Genomic DNA, 23,515 nt, shown 5'->3' with positions numbered 1-23,515 from the left:
CAAGACCTCTCATGATCTTAAAGACCTCTATCATATCCCCCCTCAGCCGTCTCTTCTCCAAGCTGAACAGCCCTAACCTCTTCAGCCTTTCCTCATAGGGGAGCTGTTCCATCCCCTTTATCAATTTGGTCGCTCTTCTCTGTACCTTCTCCATTGGAACTATATCTTTTTTGAGATGCAGCGACCAGAATTGTATACAGTATTCAAGGTGCGGTCTCACTGTGGAGCGATATAGAGGCATTATGACATTTTCCGTTTTATTAACCATTCCCTTTCTAATAATTCCTAACACTCTGTTTGCTTTTTTGACTGCTGCAGCACACTGAGCCGACAATTTTAAAGTATTATCCACTATGATGCCTAGATCTTTTTTCCTGGGTGGTAGCTCCTAATATGGAACCTAACATCGTGTAACTACAGCAAGGGTTATTTTTCCCTATATGCAACACCTTGCACTTGTCCACATTAAATTTCACCTGCCATTTGGATGCCCAATCTTCCAGTCTTGCAAGGTCCTCCTGTAATGTATCACAATCCGCTTGCGATTTAACTACTCTGAATAATTTGGTATCATCCGCAAATTTGATAACCTCACTCGTCGTATTCCTTTCCAGATACATTTTGACAGCGGGAGGAAGGCTCTGATATTATTTAAGAACAAAAAGAGAAATAAAATGTACAATAAAAAACATGGTAGGTTAGTAATATAAAATCATAATAAATAAGAGAATCTGTACCCTCCCGTTTCTGACCCAAGCCTTTTACTTCAGTTTGCTGCACCAAGGTGTAGCTTTGAGGAAAGGAATAAAGAAAGCAACCATGTTGCAGGAGAGTGCCTGTAAAATCTTAAACTTGCAAACTGTATTCAATGAAACTTTTGCGCAAGCTGCAGTAAAGTCCTGAGTAATGTACTTTTATTTTTCTCTGTAGTGGAAGCAGTAAGGGATTGGCTTATCCAGCTGAGTCTCTGTGGCTTCAGTTTGCTGCATCAAGAGTCAGTCCTTCTTATTCTGCAGGGCCCCGGCTGTACTCTCTTAATTACATCCAAAGAAGTGTTTTATGTTCTGAGTCTGGGGATTATTTCATAGAGGGAGAACTTAGTCCAGGATAGAAGAGGAAGCCTCTCTTCTCTGCATCCTCACTCTGGCTTTTTATCCCTTCTTGAACTCTCAGGTTGGATCCCTCCATAGGACTCATCTGCTTCAACAAAGAACAATACAACAGAGACTGTGAAAATTACCAGGTCAAGTTTCTGTGCTCAGGCATCTTCTGCACAAGTAAGTAAAGAGGTCACAGTAAGGCCCCCTGTGTGCTGGAGACCTCAGTGCTACTGCACCTCTCTCTTGCCAGTACTACCCCCTGCTATTCCAGTACTGAGACACCCCACCCCCCACACAATTCTGCCAGTGCACCTCACTCCTGCCCTGCAGCACCCCCTGCTATTCCAATAATGAGATATATATATATATACACACACACACACTCCTCTGGCAATGCATCCCATTCCTGCTCCACAGCACCCCCTGCTTTTCCAATAATGAGATATATACACACACATACACCTCTGGCAATGCACCCCATTCCTGCTCCACAGCACCCCCTGCTATTCCAATAATAAGATATATACACACACACATACACCTCTGGCAATGCACCCCATTCCTGCTGCACAGCACCCCCTGCTATTCCAATAATGAGATCTATACACACACATATACCCCTCTGGCAATGCACCCCATTCCTGCTCCACAGCACCCCCTGCTATTCCAATAATGATATATATATATATATATATATACACACACACACACATACCTCTGGCAATGCACCCCATTCCTGCTGCACAGCACCCCCTACTATTCCAATAATGAGATATATATATACACACACATCTCTGGCAATGCACCCCATTCCTGCTGCACAGCACCCCCTGCTATTCCAATAATAAGATATATACACACACATATACACCTCTGGCAATGCACCCCATTCCTGCTCCACAGCACCCCATTCTATTCCAGTACTGGATCCTTCTCCGCTCCCCTCTCCCAACAGCTTTGTCAGTGCAACTCAGCCCAACTTTGCAGCACCCCCTACAATACCAGCATAAGATGCACACGCATGCACTACTCTGACAATGCACCTCAATCCTCAGTAGAGATGCGAGGATCTGGAAGAAAATGGAAACTATTGGAAATACTTTCTGTGGATTTTCCATAGTTCCACCGAAGTTGATAGAGAGTTTCTGCAGACAGAATTCACTAACAAATCCCCAGCCACATTTTTATGAAAGTAGGGTATTGGTTCACAATCCACAATGGTGGATAGGCAGGTATATATTTTGTAAATACATGAATTACGATATTTGATTTGGCTGAAATCAGAGGAAACAACGTCAAAGTCCCTGTCAGGGCAGTCCTTGGTAGAGGCTTCCAGTGTCTAGCGTGGTATTTTTTCTCCCTGTTAGATTGCCAGACCGTTTGGTTCAACGTAGACGACGCCTCTGGTAATGGAGACTATGAGCTGCTGTCCATCCTTCAAAACCACTATCCCGAGGACGTCTGCAGGGAGCCGAAAGCCATCCAAGCTGAGACCGTCGCTGGTGAGCCAGTCTCCAGCACCGGGGATGCAATCGCAGTGTAAGACCAACTTTACTAAAACTGGGGCCTCCCGAACCCGACCCGGTGACGCCCACAGCCAGGCAGGATATCCATAAGGAATATGCATGCAATGAAGGCAACACATGCAAATCTCTCTCATGCACAATCACTAAAGCCTTCAGCCCAGGACCAGATAATTGCCCTCTTGGTAAAGGCTTTTAAAATGAACCTGCTCTCTATGTGTTTTTATGGGATCTCCTTTCCAACACACTTTGGAGAAGTTCGTTTTAAAGCAAGGCACACACTCAAGCAATAATCCCCAGTGGACAGGGCACATACTGGGAGTGAAAGCCCTGTCTGAGGGAGTTAAAGGCCTAAGGAAATACAGCCAGGGCATTAAATGATAGTACTTTCCACTTTCTTGGTCTTATGGCCTAGCATTTATTTTTCTTAGGGGTTTTCTAGTTTTTATTTTTTTTAACCTGGATATTTGAACATAAGAGCATAAAAGGTGTCATGCTGAGTCAGACCAATGATCCATCAAGCCCAGCATCCTGTCTCCTCCGACAGTGGCTATTTTAGGGTTCTTAGACAATCATGCCCATCAGATCCCAAATAGAATCCCATTTGGGATGAAATGAAGCAGGAAGCCATCCTGAGGGACTTAAATCCCAGCACTTTAAAAATAGTCCCCTGTTCTGTGCACCCTCTGAGCTCCTCCTGTGCCTTTTGTTTTGAAGGCAAACATAGAGCCCTAGGGTGACCCAGATCAGGATTTCCCTAAACCTGTTCCAGTGATTCCACGGCCAGCTGGGTTTTCAGGATACCCAAAAGAATACACATGAGGTCAATTTACATATATTGGAGAATCAGAAAATGCAAATGTATCTCATGCATGTGTGGCCTGGGAGCCACCTTCTGTCAAAGCCCTACTAATCATCACTTTTCGTTCAGCAACAAACCCTCCACCAGTATCACATGATGGGTCCTGAGGCTGCCTTCCTCTCTAGTTGGCATGACTTAACAGAGCAAAGTCCAAAAGAGTCAGTTTCCTTAAAACCCAGCTTGCTTTCATTTTAGATCACTTCAGTCACGCTCTTCATCCCTCAGTTTATTCTCCTTCTGCATAATCATCTGTTACCTCAGAACCTGCACTGCCAGGCTTAGTTTGCACTCCCAGATTTTTTGGTACTCACAGCTCTGCTTTTCAATAAAGAACTCTCTCAGCTCAGGTTCTCACAAGTCTTCTCCAGAGGATCACTGGTTATTTTCTAATATCCTCTTTTCTTGCATTTGCTGACACATCATGTGGCTCCTTCGCTCTCTCACAATGCTTGAGCATGCGCGATACCCCTCAGGACAAACCACGATCAATCTCTGCAAGAGGGTGACTGGAATGTACCATGTGATTAGTAAGTGAGGGGTGCACATATTCATTGAGGATATCCTGAAAACCGGACTCACTGGGGTGGAGAGGGTCACCAGAATGGATTTGGGAAGCCCTGTAATAAGTATGTTGCTTAGAGGCACAAAATGAGAGCAACCCATTAGTACATCGGTACCAACATGACTTGTCTAAAGTCACACAGAAAGTTAGTGGCAGGCATGATTCTCCTAAAGCACAGTTTCTCCTCCCTAATTAGCATCTCATTCCCACTCTGAGCCCTGTCACAGGGGCCACTTACTCTCTAGTTCCCAGAAAAGCTATAAAGGTCAGTGATGCAGAGCCTCAATGAGCTTAAAATCCATAGTCAGCAAACATCCAGAGTGGCCAAGCCGGTGAGTGTCCTTTTAGTTGCTGACACTTAATTGGATGCTAAGCCTCCTCAGTGCCCTCAGAGCTGGCTAAGACTGCCACCTTGGGATCTTCTACCACAGTATTAGGCAATCAGGCCCCAGAACTGTAGATTTCTATGATGGCTGGCACTCAGTGTAACATGTCCCTGCTTTCTCTGTGATCGCAGTTTTGACGCATCCTATGGTTTCGCTTGTACCAACGCAGCTCAGAATAAGAGGTCGTGTCAGAATTATAAAGTCCGCTTTACCTGTCCTGAAGATTTCTGCACAGGTGAGTTTGGTTTAGGATTGGCTTTCAGTACCATCTAGGCCTGGATTTCCCAGAAGGCGAAGTAGGCACCAGGAATAATGGGCCATCTTCTCCTCCTCTGTCTCACAGAAGCAGGGACCCATCAGACCCACTGTCTTAAATGTTCAGGGGCTTGTGGCCCAGCGATAGTTGGACACTATAATCTAGGTTTGCTGAGGGCCCTCCCTTGCACATTTAAGGGAGCAAGTTTGAAACAGCACTGGCACTTGGACGGGCTGGTGCTAGTGAGAAAGTGCCACCGGGACTGAGGAGGAGGTGGCACCACTTTCAACACAGTGCATGTTTGGTAAAAGACCCCCCCCCCACTCCTCTTGTATCTTTTGGGGGGGGGGGGATATCGGATACCCACTCCTGGAATCTTGAAGAGGGCACCCCTGCCTCACTGCTGTGCATGGGGGGGGCTTAAAAGGTAGATCTGGCCCTGACACCATGCCCACCTGAAAGAAGAACCCATAGGCAGCCAAATAACCTAGGCTTTCCCAGGAGCTAATAATTACTCGGCAGAAACATATCCCAGAATCCTTATGCTCATTATTCTTCGACCTCTTCTGCTAAGTGACGCACTACACCTCTGACTGATTTCAAAAGCTTTATCTTTTAACTGCTTGTAGAGAAGAGTCCTTGCAGGTAGCCGGAGGTGCAGACAAGGGGATCCTGTTCTATGGGTCCCACATGACGGTGCATCATAAAGGACAGGCTGAGCCAGTCCGGTTTCTTTTTTTCACATGGATTTGTAGTTGTTTTTATTTCCTTAAGTAAAGCTGTTAGACTGCATATGCATGGGACAAAACCAGCCATAAATCATCTGACACCATGACCTGGAGTCAGCCAGTCCAATCTCTCTGTACATTATCCCTTTTACGACCTTCTATGTGCCATTTAATCTCCCTGTGTTTAAGTTTGCATTAAATGCTCTTTGAAATAGGGATACCATAGCCACGTGATTTTTTTTTTGTACAGTCCTGGGTACACTGATGAACCAAAACAACTCTCAAAACTTAAAGCTCATGCCATGTGGATGCCTCATCTTGGCAACAGAGTAAAAGTCCCATTGAAGCAGAATCTTTTTACAATGTCTGTTGACATCTAGAAAGTTTATTTCGCTGAAGGTGTCCCACAGTTTCATCCCAAAGTACATAGGCTGTAGACGAAGTACTGCATTAGCATGTCAAAATTAAAGTTAGTGAAGATAAATCCAATGAAAACCCATGACTGGTTGGTTGTATTGTCAAGAAGAAAATTGAAAAACAAATGTAAGAAAGGAGTTGGGTAGCTTTGACATCTGTATAGGACTGATGAGCGGTTTGATGTTTCCATAATGTAATCCGCCTTGTACAGCACCACTGAGAAAGGCGGACTAGGAATGTTTAAACAAATAAAATAAAGGTAACACATTTTAGGGATTACTCCTCCCAAGATAATATTCTTTAACCCTGTGTGTCCCAGACTGTGGGGAGTTCACACTTGAGACGGAGACAGAAAAGATGCTTTAGCGTATGCAAGGAAAAGGTGGAGCTGTTGCTATTTCCTCTGCAGCCTCCTCAGCTCCGGCTGGCCCGAGGAACAGAAGACCTGACCTGGAAATCAAACCTTAGTCCTTCACGTGGCAGTGTGCAGCACTGCCCCAGTTTGGGCAGTAAAGGGTTGTTTTTTTTTCTAAAACAGGATCCTTTTTAACTTCTAGGCTCAGATCGATACTTGTTCTGTGGTTGTTCTGTTTTTAGCTCCGGTTGACTGCTTGTCAGGCTGGTTTAACGTCGACAACCCTGAAGGAAGAGGAGATATTGAAGCACTTTCTATGATAAAGAAGGCGTATCCCAATCAGATGTGTAACCACCCCCTCAGCATCGAAGCCAAGACGATGTCCGGCTTGTCGGCGTCTCTCACCCCAGAACTTATTGATGAGTACGTGCCTCTTCTCTCTGTCCCCTCCCACACTGGATCTCAACAGTGGGCTTTCTTTCACTCTCACTATGGTATAAAGGTCAGTTTAGTTGAGTTCATTCATTTTCTTGGTTAACCGCCTTTCCCTTAAACATCACATCAGTTTACCCTAGAACGGTTGTTATTCCTAGAATAGTCCTGTGTGGATCAATGATCTTGAGTTGCATGGGGAGAAGAGTTGCTCACCAGTCTTTGGGGTGGGGGTGGGGGGGGAATTCATGGTGGTGTCCAATGTGAGACAGAGAATTATCAATGTCTGGGATCTTCGGTTCAGTTCCCAATGGTAAGAGTGTTGCTGTCTTCATGGACAATGTAACTTAATCTGATAGTTAGCCATTTCTTTCTGAGAATATATCGAAGGGTTCTCTTTTGTGACCCCTGGCCCAAGAAAGTTTTCTATGACTGAGGCCGTCAGGCCTTGGAGATGCAGATACCAGGACCACCGATAACATTCTCAGCTGGACAGATTCTTTCATCAGACTGTTTTCCCATTGGTTACTTTGCAATGCTCTGGGCTTTACAAAATCTTTCTCCTCAGATGCCACACATCTTGTGTAAGCATCAGAGAAGACTTTTCAAAATTGCAGATCCATCCATTTTCCTCCAAACCCAATACTACCCAATCCCTTGCCATTATAGCTTAATCCTAAAAGGACGAGGGTTCCTATTAAAAGATCACCCAGATAAGGAAAAATGAAAATCCTGGCTTTTTTTCTTTGAAAACTAATACCATAGTAACTAAGATGAACACTTTGGGAGCTATAATGAGTTGAACAGGAGAGGCTCATCCTGAAAACGCATGGCTCCTCCACGAAACAGATATTTCTGGTGGCCTTTTCAGGGCTGGCTTTTGAACTGTGACCTGTGCAACTGTACCGAGTTCCAGAAGTGCCAAAATCAGGGCTGGCAGGAAAAAAATTCAGTGTGAGACGTGGAATTTGATCTCCTGGTTTCTTTGGCGCTTAGTTCATTGTTGTAACCACCAGGCCAGTAGCCACTCCTTCTCCTAATTCCTTTGCCCATTGATTATAGATCTGCTGGGCTCATAGTCTGTCTCTCAGTCTTCCCTGGCTGGGATTTCTTCATGTGACAGCCTCCTTCTGCCCATCTGGCAGGTTGTGCAAGCCAGGTAATCAGCAAGAAGAACATGGTGTTTCAGACTGTTAGGCAGACAGAGCCAGCATGAATCCACTCCATGGTTACCCTTGATCTTAGCCAAAAGTCCAAGAACAAATCAGGAAGGTAGAGAGGGAGAGTATGCCCTTCTAGCTGAAGTCCTGGTCAGCTCCTATCCTTCAGGTCTTGGTTTCTTCATAAAGATGCACAGCTGGGGCATTCCAGTGCCAAGACAGGAAGATATTCCATGAGCAACATCTATACAGCTCTGGTCTCAGGCTCTTGCTGGACTCACACTTAGGGTCAGGAAGCTCCCTATCATGCCGAGCAGCCCATGGTAGTCCTGGTCTTATCCCATTCCATCTGTAGCCTTGTAGTGTCACAGAAAGATGAACTTGCAAGCTCACAAATGCATTGAGAGGTGGAGAAACCAAGACTGGCTCAGCCTGTCCCTTCTGACCTTGGGAGTCAGCTGGAAACCCTACTCACACAGTCTGCTCTTGTTTTGTATCCAGCTACAATGTCTGGTATGGTTTCTCCTGCATCAATCAGAATAAAAAGGAATGTAAGGATTACTCGGTCAAGTTTGTCTGCTCACCATACTTTTGCAGAGGTAAGTCTTCTGCAAGCTTTAAGCCTGTGCAAAAAAAAAAAAAAAAAAAGGCATGTTGCACCTTTGACATGCATGAACCGAAAGCTACTGCAGAGTTTTCTAAGCCATGTTTCCCTGTGACTTGGAATTTTTAAAAAAATGATAAAATGCAGTGGGTTCTATTCCTGAACAGAATGCACACAGACCTTGACTGGGTTGAGACTAGCTTTGGGAGCATGCGGAATATCACATGTTCACAAATAAATAACAATACCTTTTAAAAAATAATTTCTACTTTAAAAGTGGGCAACATGCATGCTTCCTACATAGGTTTGTAAAAGGGTTTCCTAGCTTGCAATGCCTTTCAGGATACTCATTTTCAGGCCGATGTAATATGGACACACTAAAAAACGTGCGTTCAAACCGGGCGCAAGTTTTTTTTTTAACACACACACACTCAATCACCTCTCCTAGGCACCTGATGTAATAAGCAAATGAGCTGCCACACTAAAAAGAATGCGCTGGGGATAAATTGTGCGTCCCTAGCGCGTCCATGGCATCAGGCGTACAGGAGTCGTGGCTGTGTGCCGATTAGGAAAATGGACGTTTGTTTTCTGAGCATCTGGGGATATTCTATCATTTATCACATAAAATAAAAGAGAAATATCTATCATTAAGTACATTTCAGAAAAAGAGAAAAAAATATATAATTACAGATAATTATAAGAATGAAATTAATATCATGTAATTTTGCAGTATACATCTCAAATCTGAGCAATTTAGGTAATATGTCCCATTTTAATGAAGGTATTTAGCATATTTTGTATCCTTACCAACTAATTTTTATTGACTCTAGGAACCTTTTTTAATGCTCTGGTTCATAGTATATATATCTCTGATTTTCTATACTCAGGAGACATTTAGCAGGATAACGAACCAGCATTTGAGCCCCTAGTTGACCTGCTAAGCTCTTCATAGCTAAAAACTCCTTCCTTCTGCGCTGGGTTGATTTTGCGATATCTGGAAATATCCATAATTTGATAATCACAAAATTTATCCAATCTATTTCTAAGGAATAAGCATATCAGAGGAAAAAACAAATTTAACTAAAAACTGTTCCTATCTTTTCCACTATCCCTTCAGATGTTGTTTCAAGCATTTCTGAAATATTCAAGGGGGTTACTTGCTCTTCATTTACTAACCTTGATGCTATAAAATATATTTTAGCAATTGTAGGAAATGCTTCAGTTGGAATTTTTAATATTTCTGTGGTGTATTTTTTTAAATTGGTCATGTAATGATGTATATACTTTGGTAACGGAAAATTTACAATCCTAAGATTTAAATATTTGTTTTCATTTTCTAATCTTTCTAAACCTCTAGTATGAGTTGTCTCCCCTTGGATGATGTTAGCCTGTACTTTCTGTATTTGTGAAAATCTTTTGTTCTAAATCTACAATCCGAAAATTTTGTTTTTCTAAATTTTCTTCTGATTTCAAAACACGACTGTTCATTTCCATCGTTACAGTTGTCAGTTTTGAAATAGCTTTTTCCAAAGTAATAATCGCAGCGTGATAATTGATGGTTTTTCCAACTCTTTAAACAGGGTGAGGGTAGTCAATACCTTCCCCTGATTGTCGGAGGGTGCACAGAAAAGCACTGCTTTTCTGTGCACCCTCCGACTTAATATCATAGCGATATTAAGTTGGAGGTCCCAAAAGTAAAAAATAATTAAAAATAAAAAAAATTTAAAATCAGCTCGCAGGCTGAAAACCGGACGCTCAATTTTGCCGGCGTCTGGTTTCCGAACCCATGGCTATCAGCGGGTTTGAGAACCGACGCTGGCAAAATTGAGTGTCGGCTGTCAAACCCGCTGACAGCCGCTGCTCCTGTCAAAAAGGAGGCGCTAGGGACGCGCTAGTGTCCCTAGCGCCTCCTTTTACTGCGGGTCCTCATTTGAATACTAAATCGTGCGCACAGGAGAGCGGGCGAACGACTTTTACTGTATCGGCCTGACAGGGTGGCTTACCAAAGGGGAGACTCTTACACTACAAGATATAATGATGTCTTCTTTATTTTTACTGTCTTTTCTGGAAGTGGCAGAGAATGCATCAGGCCACCAGGGGGTGACTCTCTGGGGCACTTTCACCCTCTTGTGCTGGGGGTGTCTCTGTCTGAGTAGAATGTAAAAAAAAAAAAAAAGGTCACGGAGCATTCCTGACCCCCCAAAAAGTTTTGTTTTTTTTTTAATTTAACTCTTATGTGTTTTTTTTAAATGTAATTTAAACTGTTCCGGTGCTTCTGTTAGCTCCCTTCGGAAGATCATGAAGTTATATGCATTGTATATCACCATCTCCGGATAACTGAGATTCGTTTTTTACTTTACAAATTTAGATGCCGCTTTACCAAAAACTAAAACTTGCTCAAAGCTCTTGTGCGCATCCCACCGCAGGCATCCCGGCTTCGTCTTCTGGAAGAATATCGCCCCCTCCCTCCCCAGAGTGGCCAAAGTCCCACCTTAAACCCTGTCCCGTGCCCTTCGGGGCTGTGCCCGGGAAGCGCCCCAGGTTCCTCGCTTTCAACCCCCTCTGTTCTTTCTTTCTCTCGCTGCCTCAGGCTGCAGGACCACTTGGTTTAATCGGGACACTCCCCAAGGCACCGGAGACTACGAGACGATAGCCAAGCTCAGGAGGGAATACCCGGGCCAGATGTGCAGCGACCCCACCGGAATCGAGGCGCAGACGACCGACGGCGCCCCGGCCTCCGAGACAGGGCAAACGTTTGCTGTGTGAGAACTAGGAGGCGCTTAAGGAGGAGGGAGACCATGTCCTGGGCTCGGAGAGTGGATTCCCGGGCAGACTCCAGAGGCAGCGACTGAACGCCCCCCCCCCCCCCCCCCAAAGTGGCCCTGTAGGCTCCGTTTGCTTTCTGCAGTTTTAGCTGCCATTTAGGAAGATAGCAAAGATAGAATTCAATTATCAGTCAGGAAGCTTCTGGGGCTTCCCTTATATGCAACTCCACCAGTGCACCTCAATCTCGCCCTGTAGCACCCCCCCCCCCCCAGCTATTCCAGTACTGCCCCCCCCAAAACACACACAACTCTACCAATGCACCTCAATCCTGCCCTGCAGCACCCCCGGCTGTTACAATATTGAGACTCCCATCACCACCACACAGAGGAGCTCTACTAATGCACCTCAATCCTGCCCAGCAGCACCCCCGGCTGTTACAATATTGAGACTCCCATCACCACCACACAGAGGAGCTCTACCAATGCACCTCAATCCTGCCCTGCAGCACCCCCGGCTGTTACAATATTGAGACTCCCATCACCACCACACAGAGGAGCTCTACTAATGCACCTCAATCCTGCCCTGCAGCACCCCTGGCTGTTATAATTCTGACACTCCCTCCCCCTTCCCCCCACAGGAACTCTACCAATGCACCTGGAACCTGCCATGGAGCCCCCTGTGAACTCCCAGTACTGAAACCCCCCACACAGCTCTATCAATGCAGCTCAATCCTGGCCTGCAGCACCCCCAGCTCTTCTAGTCTGAGCTTCCCTTCCCCCACACCAAGCTCTGCCAAAGCACCCCCAGTGCTGCCCCCCCCAGCACCCCCTCCTACTTCAGCATTGAGAGAGACACGAACAGAGCTCTGCTCTGCAGCGCCCCCTGCTGCTCAAGCACTAGAGGGGATGCTGAGGTCAGGGCTTCAGGTACCAGCACACCTGAGCCTGTAATTTTTCTGAAGTTGGGTAACTCTCATCTAGAATTAAGGAAACAGAAACTCTGACCTTACTTATAAAACTTTTCAAAATCCTCTTTAAAAATTTGTATTTCCAGAAATGTATAAAAAGAAAAAAAAAACCCCATCAATGTGTACCAGTCACTGCTCAGTCCCTGAAGGGTATTCACTTATTAATTCATATCCTTGTATAATACGGGGTATGTACAGTGACACCCCGTGGGTTCCCATGACTGCATTAGAGGTGCTTCATAGCCGAACAGTGGCCAAGGACCTAATGTACCAGGCACAGTCTAGAGCAGAGAGAGTCCTGGGCAGTCTGGGGGTCTGGGGGACACAACAGAAACATTTGTAGGAGGTCAGTGTCTGTTCATGGTTGCCAGGGGGTGTCAAAAGGGAAGGAGAAGATCAGTAATAAAACAAACAATTACAGTTTCTTTGTTGCTATCTTGTACTGTTTCAGCAGAGGGCAACATTGGTGCTGTTACTTGTGGATTCTAGCTGTTTACATAACTCCCTTTCTGTTCCCTGCATCTCTCTTTCCTGGACAGGTATGATGCCACTTTTGGGTTTGCCTGCTTAAACAGCAAACAGAGCAAGGGGTCATCCTGCCACAACTACAGAGTCCGATTCACATGCCCTCTAAACTTCTGCATGTCAAGGGTGAGTTACCGCTCACGAACAAGCAAGACAACTCTCTGGTTACAGGGGACACCAGCAAATAGGAAATCTCACCGTCTGCAGGCACTCATTGCACCTCCTCTCCGGCCCGTCCATATATTCCCAAAGCCTCTAGCACTTTCCAGCTCCTGAAGTTTGCAGGTCTCCTTAAGAGATTATCAAACGTTTTGATACCTGGCACTCTGTAGTTTCCTGGAATTCCCAGCATCCTCAGCACCTAAGAGGAAATCAAAGCCATTGCCAACAACTGCAAAACTGGCATAACGTGGGCATCACTCGAGGGTCAGGGAAAGGCTGCCCCTCTGTGAAAAGTGATGCACGTGCCAGCATGGGTTTAAAATATTACCTGCAACCTGCTAAATTCCAGGGCAGGCAGGTGAGATTTATTATAAGCAGCCTGTACCTGCTGAGCTGGAGCACTAACTTTACACTGTTTCTTGTAAAGGCTTTGCCTATATATCCTTGTTGTAAGTTATCTGTAAACCGGCACGATGTGCAAACGGTTGCCGGTATATAAAATTAAATAAATAAAAATAAATAAATAAATAACTGGGACTCCCTCCCCCGAGGATCCCCAGCCCCTGCTGCACCGTGGAGCCAGGAGTCCATTCCGGGCTGCTGGGTCCTTGAGCTGGGCCAAGCCGGAACTTTCTAATGGCGCCGTTACCATCAACAGCCAAGCAGCTGAGCCAGGGGAAGGTGGGGGGGCGGGGGCAGGGTTAGAATGCACAGCTGGAACCACTCAAGCCAGGGCTGCCTCTTGCACATGCAGAAAAACCAGGAGGGTGGACTCCGGGGAAAGTTTTAAAACAAACAGTTGATGCGATCATAATAATAAAAGGTGCACGCGGGGCCTGTGCAAGAGTATTTGGCGCCCTGGGCAAATCTTTGGTCATGCACTCCCCTCCAGCACAACGCGCCCTCCTACCAGCAGCCATTGCTCCAGCACGGCGCTCCCTTCTTTCACAATATTGGCTCCAGCACAGCGCTTTTCTGGGCCTCACACTGGCATGGTTTTGCCCCCTTCTCCCCACGCTATAATATTGGTGCTCTTGGCAACTTGCCTGATGAAAGCACACTTGCCTGTGTGCACACTTTGTTCCTTGTGGTTTGATGCTTTTGAAATAAAGTACATTAGCACAAACAAGCAAACAAAAAAAAAACAATGAAGCCTAAAAAGAAGAAAACACAGGAAGTAAGAGAAATAAAAACAAGTCAATGATCACTAAAAAATAAATATTTAGCACAGCAGTTTCCTTCTGGGCTTCCAGATGAGTCAAAAGCAGACTCTGCTGGGGCTTTGTTGCTGTGAACCTTCATTTGCAACCAGCCTTAGGGGGGATTCCCCTATTTTTATAGTCCCCCCCCTATCCCCAACTCAGCCCAGTCAATGCAGGAACCATGGCCCTCGCCCTGGAATCCAGCAATCGTGGACCCCAAGTGTGGCCACTAGGTGTTGCTCTTGGGTGATGGCCAAGACTCCCTTTCCCCCTTCCCCTCCCCCAGGAGTCTCCCTGCCGACCCCGGCCTCAGCTGACCCGGGGTGCGGACGCCTGGCCCAGGAACCAAATCCCGTGTTTCTGAATATTAGTGCACAACTCTACCACTGAAAGATAGTGCTGCAAGTTGGATCACTTTACCCGTGGATGGGCAGTGCCAGTCCTCCAGGGCTACAGACAGGCCTGGTTTTCTGAATTTGGATTTAATTACTCATCTTTCTAAACCAAGGCCAGTTGCATATTCAGGTTCATTTAGTAGATCCCTTCCCCAGAGGGCTTAAGCACTAAGGGGATCATTTACTAAATGTTTTCTCCCATTTTGTGTCTGTGGGGAAAAATGGTTTAGTAAATAGGGCACTAAGTTGGTACCGGAGGCAATGGAAGGTGAAGGGATTTGCCCGAGGTCATAAGTAGGAGTAGCTGGGATTTGAATCTCAGCTTCCCTGGATCTCAGTCCAATAGTTTTACCACTCCTGCACTTCAAACGATCTACCTCTAATTATTCATCCCATACAATCCAAGAGTTTGATTAATTTGTATATTTTTGGATAAACCAGAAAACCAAGCCCGACCATGGCTGTTAAGGACTGTGTACCCCAAGCCTGATTTTCAAAAGCATTTACACTCTTAAACATGGGTTTTACCCGTGTAAGTGCACTTTACCCGGGTAAGAGGGCTTTTGAAAATTGCTATGATAGCAGCTACATTTTCACGTGTAAATCCTTTTGAAAATTGCTCCTGCCCCCCCCCCCCCATCTTTACCCTTCTAAAATGCAGAGAATGTTTTCTTCATACTCACCAGAGACCAGAGCACGGAGTAATGTCCCAATGCTGATACAAGATACGTAGACACCCCTTGAGCGTCTAATTCATTTTAACTTTCCACTGGAAACTATGTGTTTAATAGCAGCAAACGTCCTTTGCCATAAGTGTACAGGGAGGTCAGGGAACACGCCAGTAAGTGATGCCTCCAATACTGAGAGTTTCTTTTTTTTTTTCCCCTTCTGTTTTTAGGGTGACTGATCTGAGTTTCACTGGTTGATGGTGACATGATCCAGCCAGATGGATTCTCTGCTTTCTTGCCTTGGGTCCTGCATCCTCTTCACTGCTGATTTCCAGGGTGGGTCAAATTCCATCTGAACTTTGTAGGACCTTCTCCCACTCGAACCTGTCATAATGCGGCAGAGACAATGGGATTAAGTGAGACTGGTGTGTAACACGGCTAGCAAAAATAAACTTGAATCTCCAGCAGAAACAAGCACATTGTGTGGCAGTAAATTTGCTGGAGCTTTTCCCATCCCCCACGCACTACCCCACCACAGAACAGGTACAGCATGGGCAGCAGCAGTGCAAGCATCCTCTCTCTCTCTCTCACACACACACCACACATATACTGCCCACCACAGGACAGGTAATGCAGAGGCGGTAACAATACAACAACAAGCTTTTTCTTTCCCTCATACATGCACACAGCACAGTAGCACTGAACAGATACAGGACAGACAGCTGCAATGCAGGCTGCTCTCTCTCTCTCTCTCACACTCATGCACACAACCCCGCTGAAGGGTAGGTACAGCACAGGCAGGGGCAGTGCAAGCTTCTCTCACGCATTGTAGCATTAAAATGAAGGTGCAGCGCAAGAAGGAGTGGCGGTGAAGGTTTGCCCACATACACACAGCGCAACTACAGAACAGTGCCCGCCTGAGCTTGTGTGAAATTCAGCCAGATTTTATAGTAATTTGATTGGAATCCTGACCTATCTGGGAGGTCGGCTGAGGCTCCCACTGGGTTTCCCATTGGCCTGGAGTGACAGGAAGTTAATAGGGGCTTTCAATCAGCGCCCTGCTGGCGCTGAGAAGCTTGTCTCCTGAGTCACTGCTGGCGGTGCCTCTCTGGCACTTGTGCTTTCTCTACCCATTGTTTGCGGTGAACCAGAAAAAAAAAAACTAAAAGAAAAACAAAGTGTAACAAAAAAAACCCAAACCCAACAAAGATCTTTTGTTAGGCAGGAATGGGTCAGACTGCAGATGTTCACTGCATGTTTCTCCTTCCTGTGCATAACTGGAACCTGTTATAAGGCAATCAGAAGACCAGTCAGTTCTGTCTTTCCTTAATCCGCACCTGCCCTCTGACTCTGCAGGGATCAAGGCTTAGGGTGACTGAGGATCCTAACTCTCCAGCATTGAATGGTGACACTGGGAAACTGGCACCCTCCTAACCACACCACCGTCTGGCCTGCAATAACCATTTAACATGAGAAGGATGGGATTTGGCAGCGGGAGGGCTAGGCTTGGTGTGACCCAGACATGCCAAAGCACAGAAAGCTGCTAAAGATTTTTAAAACAACCACAAACACTGCTAGGAGCACTCTACAGAAATTGTCGACACCGTAAAAGTTCTCTACCTGTCTGCAGAGCCAGACAGGTGCTATTTATTAAAGTTTGGCTGGGAGAATGACTTTATCTGAATGCTGGCTTTGTAAAATCCTGGATTCTACATCCCAGGGCTGCTGACCTCACAGCAGTCAGGTTTTCAGGATATCCTCAAATTTGCAATTACTGGATCTCCAATGTAGGCACATTTATTCCCTGTACCAGGTATTAAACATCTGGGAATGCATTGAGCACTAATGGACAGCTGTGTGGGAGGGGTGGGTGACATGTTCTGCCTGAGCATTAAGCTCTTCCTCAGTAGCTTTCAGCGCGGTCGATTTGCACAGAAGCTGAAACGGGAGGACAGGCTTGCCAGCTGTCCTTATGCTTATGTAGGATATGTTAAGTATGTTTTAGGCACATGGAGAGTCATCCAAAGGGTGCTCTCTCTCTCGTGCGAGGGCACTGTACCAGAGCAAAACTAAAATCCTCAAACCGCTTTGTGTGTCTGGAGGAAGCCGGCGCTTAGCTTAGGATGAGGACACGGTGACATAAGAAATGCCAGTTCTATACAGGAAGTAATGATTCATAGCATTTCCTTCATCCCACACAGCTGAAATGATTATTTCTGCCACTACATTTCTCTAACACAAGTAAATGTACGTAGAAACTCTATATACGGTGGTTCTTTTATAGTGCCTTGACCCCGGTGCTATGTGATAAATTGCAGTGATTGCAGGCTTGAGTTATAGATTAGAGGGTGGATGAGAGAGGGAGGAGATGATGGTTCAGGCCAGGTATATTGGCCAAGACAGGTTTTCAGCATAGTCTGAACGAGTGAGAGAGAGACTGAGGGGGGTTTCCTAGATATTTAGGGTGGGGGGGTGGGGGAGCAGGGGGCTTTTCCCAGAGACAGGGATCCAATAGGGAGCAAGCGCGAGGGTCACTTGCATAGAGCAGGGACAGAGAGGCGAGCCCAAGACTGAGAACAAAGCGAGCAAGAAGGTCAGTAGTGGATAAAAGAGGAGAGAGACCACAGACACAATGATGGGTATTAATTAATATCGCACGGGATTTAATGAGAAGCCAGTGAAGGGAGTGCATTATGGGAGTAACAAGAAAGGGCATACAGTGCCAGGACACAGTAACATAGTAATGACGGCAGAAAGGGACCAAATGATCCATCCAGTCTGCCGCTCCGTGCAGGCCACCCCCATGGTTCTCTTAAGTGTAGCATCTGCTGCTCCATGCAATTATCCCCAAGCCTTATGATAACCCATACAAATTTACCGCTAGCAAACATTTTCTTGAAAATTCAGACAGGTCCGACCTTTTTCACTTTGGGACTTGGCCTTAGAAGCAGTCCTGTGCTTTTTCACTTATATCTGCGCATCAGTATCCCAGACCGTAGAAGTCAGGGCCCGTGTTAGTTGTCATCTGAATCCAATTCCTCTTCCCCACCCTCACCGCCGTCAAAGTGGAGAGCAGCTAGCGAGAGCGGTGAGGAGAGTGCTGAAGTCGTCCAGGTGAGGGGAAGCACAAAGCGGCAGGCGAGAGGCGAGAGGCGTTGAGAACTTAAGCTGAGCAGAGTTCTCTAGGGTCATCTGGGGAACGTGGGTCAGAAGAGGGGAAATATTTTGGGATAACTGCTTCTCGGACCCTTCCTCCAGCCAGTCCTCCTGCTGGAAAACCGACACGCTATGATGCGGCTGAAAAGGGGAGTAAATCAGCCTGTAAGAGACATAGGATAATGCAAAGCATTAGAGTGAGCATGGAAAGGAAGAGTGTAAGAAGCACCAACAGCTCTGCAACTCCAAGAGAAGACGGCCAGCACTTCCGTTCTAGGGGATATCCTAGTGCAGTGGCTCTCAGCCTGGTCCTCGGGTTCCACGGGGCCACAATGAGCAGGCCTGAGAAAGCACTGCAGGGGCTTGACGTCTGCACGTTCTGAGTAAGAGAAGGCTGCACTTTTGTCATTCCAGACATCAGCGTTACACCTTTGTGGGCAAGAGGGCTGATCATCATGTAAGGAGAAGCTAGAATGTTTCCTTTTAAATCTCTGGTTTTGGATAGTTGCTTTCTGTGACTGCAGTTCTTAATTCTACCTTCCTAAGGCATTTGCAGGATTTTTGTTTTTGTTTTTTTTTATTTTGATGGTTCTAAGAGGTTTTTTTAAAAAAACAAAACAAAACAAAACAATCTAGACATTTGATATTCCGCCTTTATGTGTGTTTCCTGTGCAGCAGGATCAGGTAAATGTTTCAAATCACATTTAATCGAGGCCAAGCAAGGACTGAAATTGTGGGCAATCCTCTGTGGCTTTTTACCTGTACTTTGCACAGATATCACACCATGAGCCTGCTCTGTGCACTTCCTGTGTTCTATTCCAGATGTTGCTGATGTCAGCAGAACAACTATGCCTGTCCAAAAAGGGATAATGAGATTCATGCATATAGTAAAGAGCTTGCTAATGTATTTTAGGCTGTCATGCCCTCTCAGTGTCTACCAGTCACAGCTGAGGGCTGCCTTGAAGCTGGGGGGGGGGGGGGGGGCACATGCAGCTCTCAAATGCATCTCAGTCTTTCAGATTTTGTCTCCAGCCTGGTCCATCTCCTCTTGTGTTAAGCTTCCCTGCAATCACTAAAGGGCACAAACAGCTCAGCTCAGCACAGTGTGACTCTTCTCTCCCCTAAGACCAGAACAAAAAATTGCTGAAGCTGGAAATAACTTTGCATTTTCTGCTCATTCCATATTGCCTTCCTTCAACCAATTAGAGCTTTCGGGAAGGATCATGTCCACCCCAATTGCTTGTGTACGGATTTTGTGTGTATGTGTTTGATTTTGTGTGTATGTGTTTGGATTTTGTGTGTATGTTTTTGGAGGTAAATAACCAGATTTCAGCCCAGCAGCTCAGGTGACTCATGGACCCTCTAACTGAGTGAGAAAAACAAGATGGGAATATCTTTTACCACTTTCATGGTCACCACATTTCTAGTCTCCTGGATAATATTAGCCGAGGAGCTAGTGATGACTCAGCATATTTATTTATTTAATACGATTTCGGTATTGCATCACTGATTAGAAATCACTCAAAGCAATTTACAACATATTGAAAAAAATAACTCCAATAAAAAATGTCAAATAAAATACATAATAAAACATTAAATTAAAAAAATATATATATTAAACACTCAAATCAAATCAAATAACCAAATCCTTAGCAGTGGGGAAAGTGAGGGTAAAGCTGGAGATCAAGTCAGCATTGCAATATAATAACAAAGTCACACAGTAATATGGTAATAAGGTAGATGATAGTAGGACAAAAAAAAGCAATTGGCCCATCCAATCTGCCATTATTCCTGTCCACATTACAAGGATATATCCCAGCTGCCAGCTGTAGACGTTTGATCTCCTGTAATATGTCAGTCCTTGTCCAAGTCAGGTAATGCTTGCCTCCTCAGAGTTTCACCACCATTCTGGGTAGATAAACATACAAAATCCCGAACGTAATCCATCACTAGGGGTATGCATTCGTTTTGCAACGAAATGAAAACGTGCAGTGAAACACTCTCATTAGGTGTTGCTTCAAACTGAAACAAAAGAAAAATCTAACAAAATTCATTGGGTTATCCTTTTTGTTTTGGAAAGCAGCCCCTGGCTGTAACTGTCAAAGTCTCCCTCCTCCACAGTCTTCCCCCTTCACAGCCTCCCCCCTCCACTGCAATAAAAAAAATTACCACCACCCCCCGCACCCGAACCTTCCTCATTCCCTCCCATCCCTGCACCCATCTCACCCCATCTGTGGGATTCTAGAAGCTGAAAGGGGGCAGAAGCAATCTCTAATTGCACCTGCTCCACTAGGTCTTGTTTTCAAAATGACAATGGCAGTTGGGGGGGGGGGTCAGGGGGAGGGAACATGGCCCTTTCCTTTCCCTATTTTTTTTTTTGCATTGGTGTTTTGTTTTGTTTTCAATTAAACAAAGCAAACTGAAATAAATATAAAACAAAATGAATTAAACAAAATAATGAAACAAAATTCTTTTTTTTTTCTGTGCACATCCCTGTCCACTAAGCTTTGTAATAATCTAAAACAGCTGGCAAGGCTGCTGCCCCATGGACTGACCGGGCAGTCTCTGGCCAGCAGCGACCAGGTTGATTTCTGGGGAGCTGTCCTGTGCTGGCATCGCAGTAGGAAGGGAAAACCAGACAGGCTGGCTGGGCCTTGCACTCTCCAGGCATCTGCTCTCATGTTTTGTTTCTGAGCTATCCTAAGCTATAACCTGAACTTTCCCCAGATATTAAATGCAGAGTTTGGGGAGGGGGGGGGAGGTTGAGGGGAGTTAATTATTTTTCTTTTGCTTAACTGAAATCCATAATTAAGAATGATTTTTAGCAGGCCCTACTCTGAAAAAGCATAAAAAATGAATTACATTTAAAAAGATTTGTTCACTCATTTGCCATGTCCCGTGCATGACTTTTAGGCTTCTGTACCCTCACTGTTAATGAATAATTATGGTGAGTTTGGTGCTAGAGCTTTGCTTTAGTGTGGCATTCATTGCTTAATATAAAATTAATATAACCTCTACAAATGTTACAACATGCTACAGCGAGACTCACTGCAAATTCCCGCAAATATGACCACATCACTCCCATCCTCAGAGACCTACCCTGGCTCCCCATAGCCTCACGTATTATCTACAAAACCCTCACCATAATGCACACAGCAATTCACACACACAACTCCAATTGGTTAGACGTCCCTTTCACAACTCCTAACTCCAGTCGACCCACCAGAACGGCCAAATCAGGCACCCTCCCTGAAAACAGCCCACCTCTCCTCTACACGTGACTGTGCCCTTTCGATCGCAGGGCCAACGCATTGGAACACACTGCCGCCTGACCTACGCCTCGAACCATGCATGAACAACTTCAAAAAGAAATTGAAAACATGGTTGTTCAAACAAGCGTACCCACAATAAAAGGCTTCCACACGGTCTCTATTAGTAGACCACATTGCGTCTACTCTTTTTTCCTCACATTGAGGAACTATAACTATATTTTTTGTTATACTCTCTATCCTCATCTTGAGAAACCTCGTTTTTGTTATGCTGTCTTTTCTTAGCTATATCTTGTTACCCTTCTCCCAGTTCGTTTTCCCTGTTAAAATGTAATTTCCAAGCTTAATCCGTTCATTGTAAACCGGTATGATGTCCACAACTAATGCCGGTATATAAAAATGTTTAAATAAATAAATAAATATACATGTCTTACCCTTCTGGTTTTCATTTCTAATCCAACTCTGCAGTCTCACCTTTACATACCATATTTTACTTTAAAAACATAAAACTAAATCAATTAGGAACAGATGTCATACATTGCGCTGCTGTTTTGCCTTGCACAATACAAAGAGACAGATATGAAAGGAGTGGTGTTGGGGACCTAATTATTAACTTCTGCCTCTTTTTTTTTTTTTTACCTTTCTCACTCTTGTATATCATTTTGATGATAAAGGAGGTGACAGGTCCTAGAGCTGACCTTGATGGAAGAGTTTCCAGCAGCTTCTCAGGATCGTAAAACAAATGCAGCGCTGTTATCGCTTCTGTAACTGTGCCCAGGAAAAGAGCCCCACATTATTTTTTTTAGGGATCAAATAAGAACCACACCCATAGCCCATAACCCATTAGAAGTAAAGAAATTCTTGTAAGGCCCGGAGATGAGAAAGTGGGTGATTTCCCATCTGAAGGAGGGACTGAAATGGATACTTTCATGTGTGTAGAGCTGCAGCCCGTGTTTCTCACGCTGGTTCTGGAGTACCCCCCTAGCCTAGCCGGTTTTCAGGAAAGTCACAATGAATATGCAAGAGACAGATCTGCATTAGATTTTTCTTATTTATATAACTAATAATTCCTACATTATATGAGCCCTAGAACTGTTTTATGTCTGTAATTGTATACTTTTTATGTTTTTGAAAAAAAAAATGTTTTAATAAGTTTGTAATCCACCCTGAGTAGCCCCCAGGTTTTTTCCAGTCCCTGTTCCAAAGGCACTTTTTCTGAGCAAGAAACATAAACGCCTTCACAGCAGAGGTCAAATGCTGGCTGGTGCTTCCCCTTGCAAACGACAAACAAAAAAAGATCAGGGCTCACTCAGATCAGGGTCCTTTTAGATTCCGGCAACGCGCATGAACATTTGCACCTGCTGCAACGAAGCAGGTGTAATAAGTGCACACGCAGATTTAGGCGCACACGCGCCAATTTCAAAGGCCTATTTACGCGCATAAAAGCAGGTTTTCATGTGCGTGAAAAGCTTTTCAATATCAAACCCAAAGCCCTTAAAATAAAAAGGAACAAGAGAGAAAAAAACCTTCCATGATAGTAATAATAACAGTGAACTGAAATGCCAGGACCCAGATGGGAGAGCGAGCGGAACCGTTTCTGCCCTCCCAGGGCCCCGATCTGAGTCCGAGCTCCAGCGGACGTGAGGGGGCGTGGGGAGGGCGGCTGGCAGGGCGCACTGACGTTCGGTGCCAGGGGAGGGAGGGAGGGTGCCCGGGGAGAGAGAAATGTCGAGAATGCGGTGTCGACACTTCCTGTGGAATTTTCCCGGGGAACTTAAGCTCCGCTGGGCTCGGCTGCATCATCAGGAAAACGGAGAGCGGGGTGCGCAGGAGCGGCTTTAGCAGTGCGGCAGCGATCGGCGACAGAGCTGAGCTACCTGGGGCAGCGAGAGCAGCGCGGACCGAGGGAGCCCCAGCGTCCTCCTTATTCTCAGAGCCCCAGCATCCTCCATATTTCCAGAGCCCCAGCATCCTCCTTATCTCAGGGGGCTGCATCCTTATTTGCATCCTTATTTCCAGA

At 45.4% G+C, this 23,515-nt stretch overlaps 1 protein-coding gene and 2 long non-coding RNA genes across 9 annotated transcripts in view; 2 read left to right on the top strand and 1 right to left on the bottom strand.

Moving 5' to 3' along the window:
- Nucleotides 1–634: 634 nt before the first annotated feature.
- Nucleotides 635–22,315, bottom strand: LOC115076943. 7 transcript variants are annotated; one of them, XR_003852910.1, is made up of 5 exons: nucleotides 22,135–22,315; nucleotides 17,989–18,389; nucleotides 15,086–15,454; nucleotides 12,842–13,004; nucleotides 635–1,197 (listed from the first exon to the last, which is right to left on the bottom strand). It is a non-coding gene; the product is annotated as an uncharacterized LOC115076943 (long non-coding RNA). The 7 variants fall into 7 exon arrangements; XR_003852909.1 differs by lacking the exon at nucleotides 22,135–22,315 and adding an exon at nucleotides 21,930–22,057 and having other exon boundaries at nucleotides 17,949–18,389; XR_003852908.1 differs by lacking the exon at nucleotides 22,135–22,315 and adding an exon at nucleotides 21,930–22,057.
- On the top strand, nucleotides 7,406–15,432 carry LOC115076945. The gene is made up of 4 exons (XR_003852914.1): nucleotides 7,406–8,380; nucleotides 10,976–11,147; nucleotides 12,658–12,769; nucleotides 15,301–15,432. It is a non-coding gene; the product is annotated as an uncharacterized LOC115076945 (long non-coding RNA).
- A 753-nt stretch (nucleotides 22,316–23,068) lies between the features above and the next one.
- TMEM269 (transmembrane protein 269) overlaps nucleotides 23,069–23,515 on the top strand; it is a 43,258-nt gene continuing 42,811 nt past the window's right edge. The window contains exons 1-2 of the mRNA XM_029578046.1: nucleotides 23,069–23,135; nucleotides 23,275–23,514. Coding sequence (XP_029433906.1) covers nucleotides 23,069–23,135; nucleotides 23,275–23,514 — 307 coding nt within the window. The remainder of the gene's footprint in view (nucleotides 23,136–23,274; nucleotide 23,515) is intronic.

The sequence above is a fragment of the Rhinatrema bivittatum genome, chromosome 15 (genome assembly GCF_901001135.1).
Source record: "Rhinatrema bivittatum chromosome 15, aRhiBiv1.1, whole genome shotgun sequence".
In the NCBI taxonomy this organism is placed as follows: domain Eukaryota; kingdom Metazoa; phylum Chordata; class Amphibia; order Gymnophiona; family Rhinatrematidae; genus Rhinatrema; species Rhinatrema bivittatum.
The sequence above is the reverse complement of the archived record's forward strand: the minus strand, read 5'-3'. Positions and strand labels throughout refer to the sequence as shown.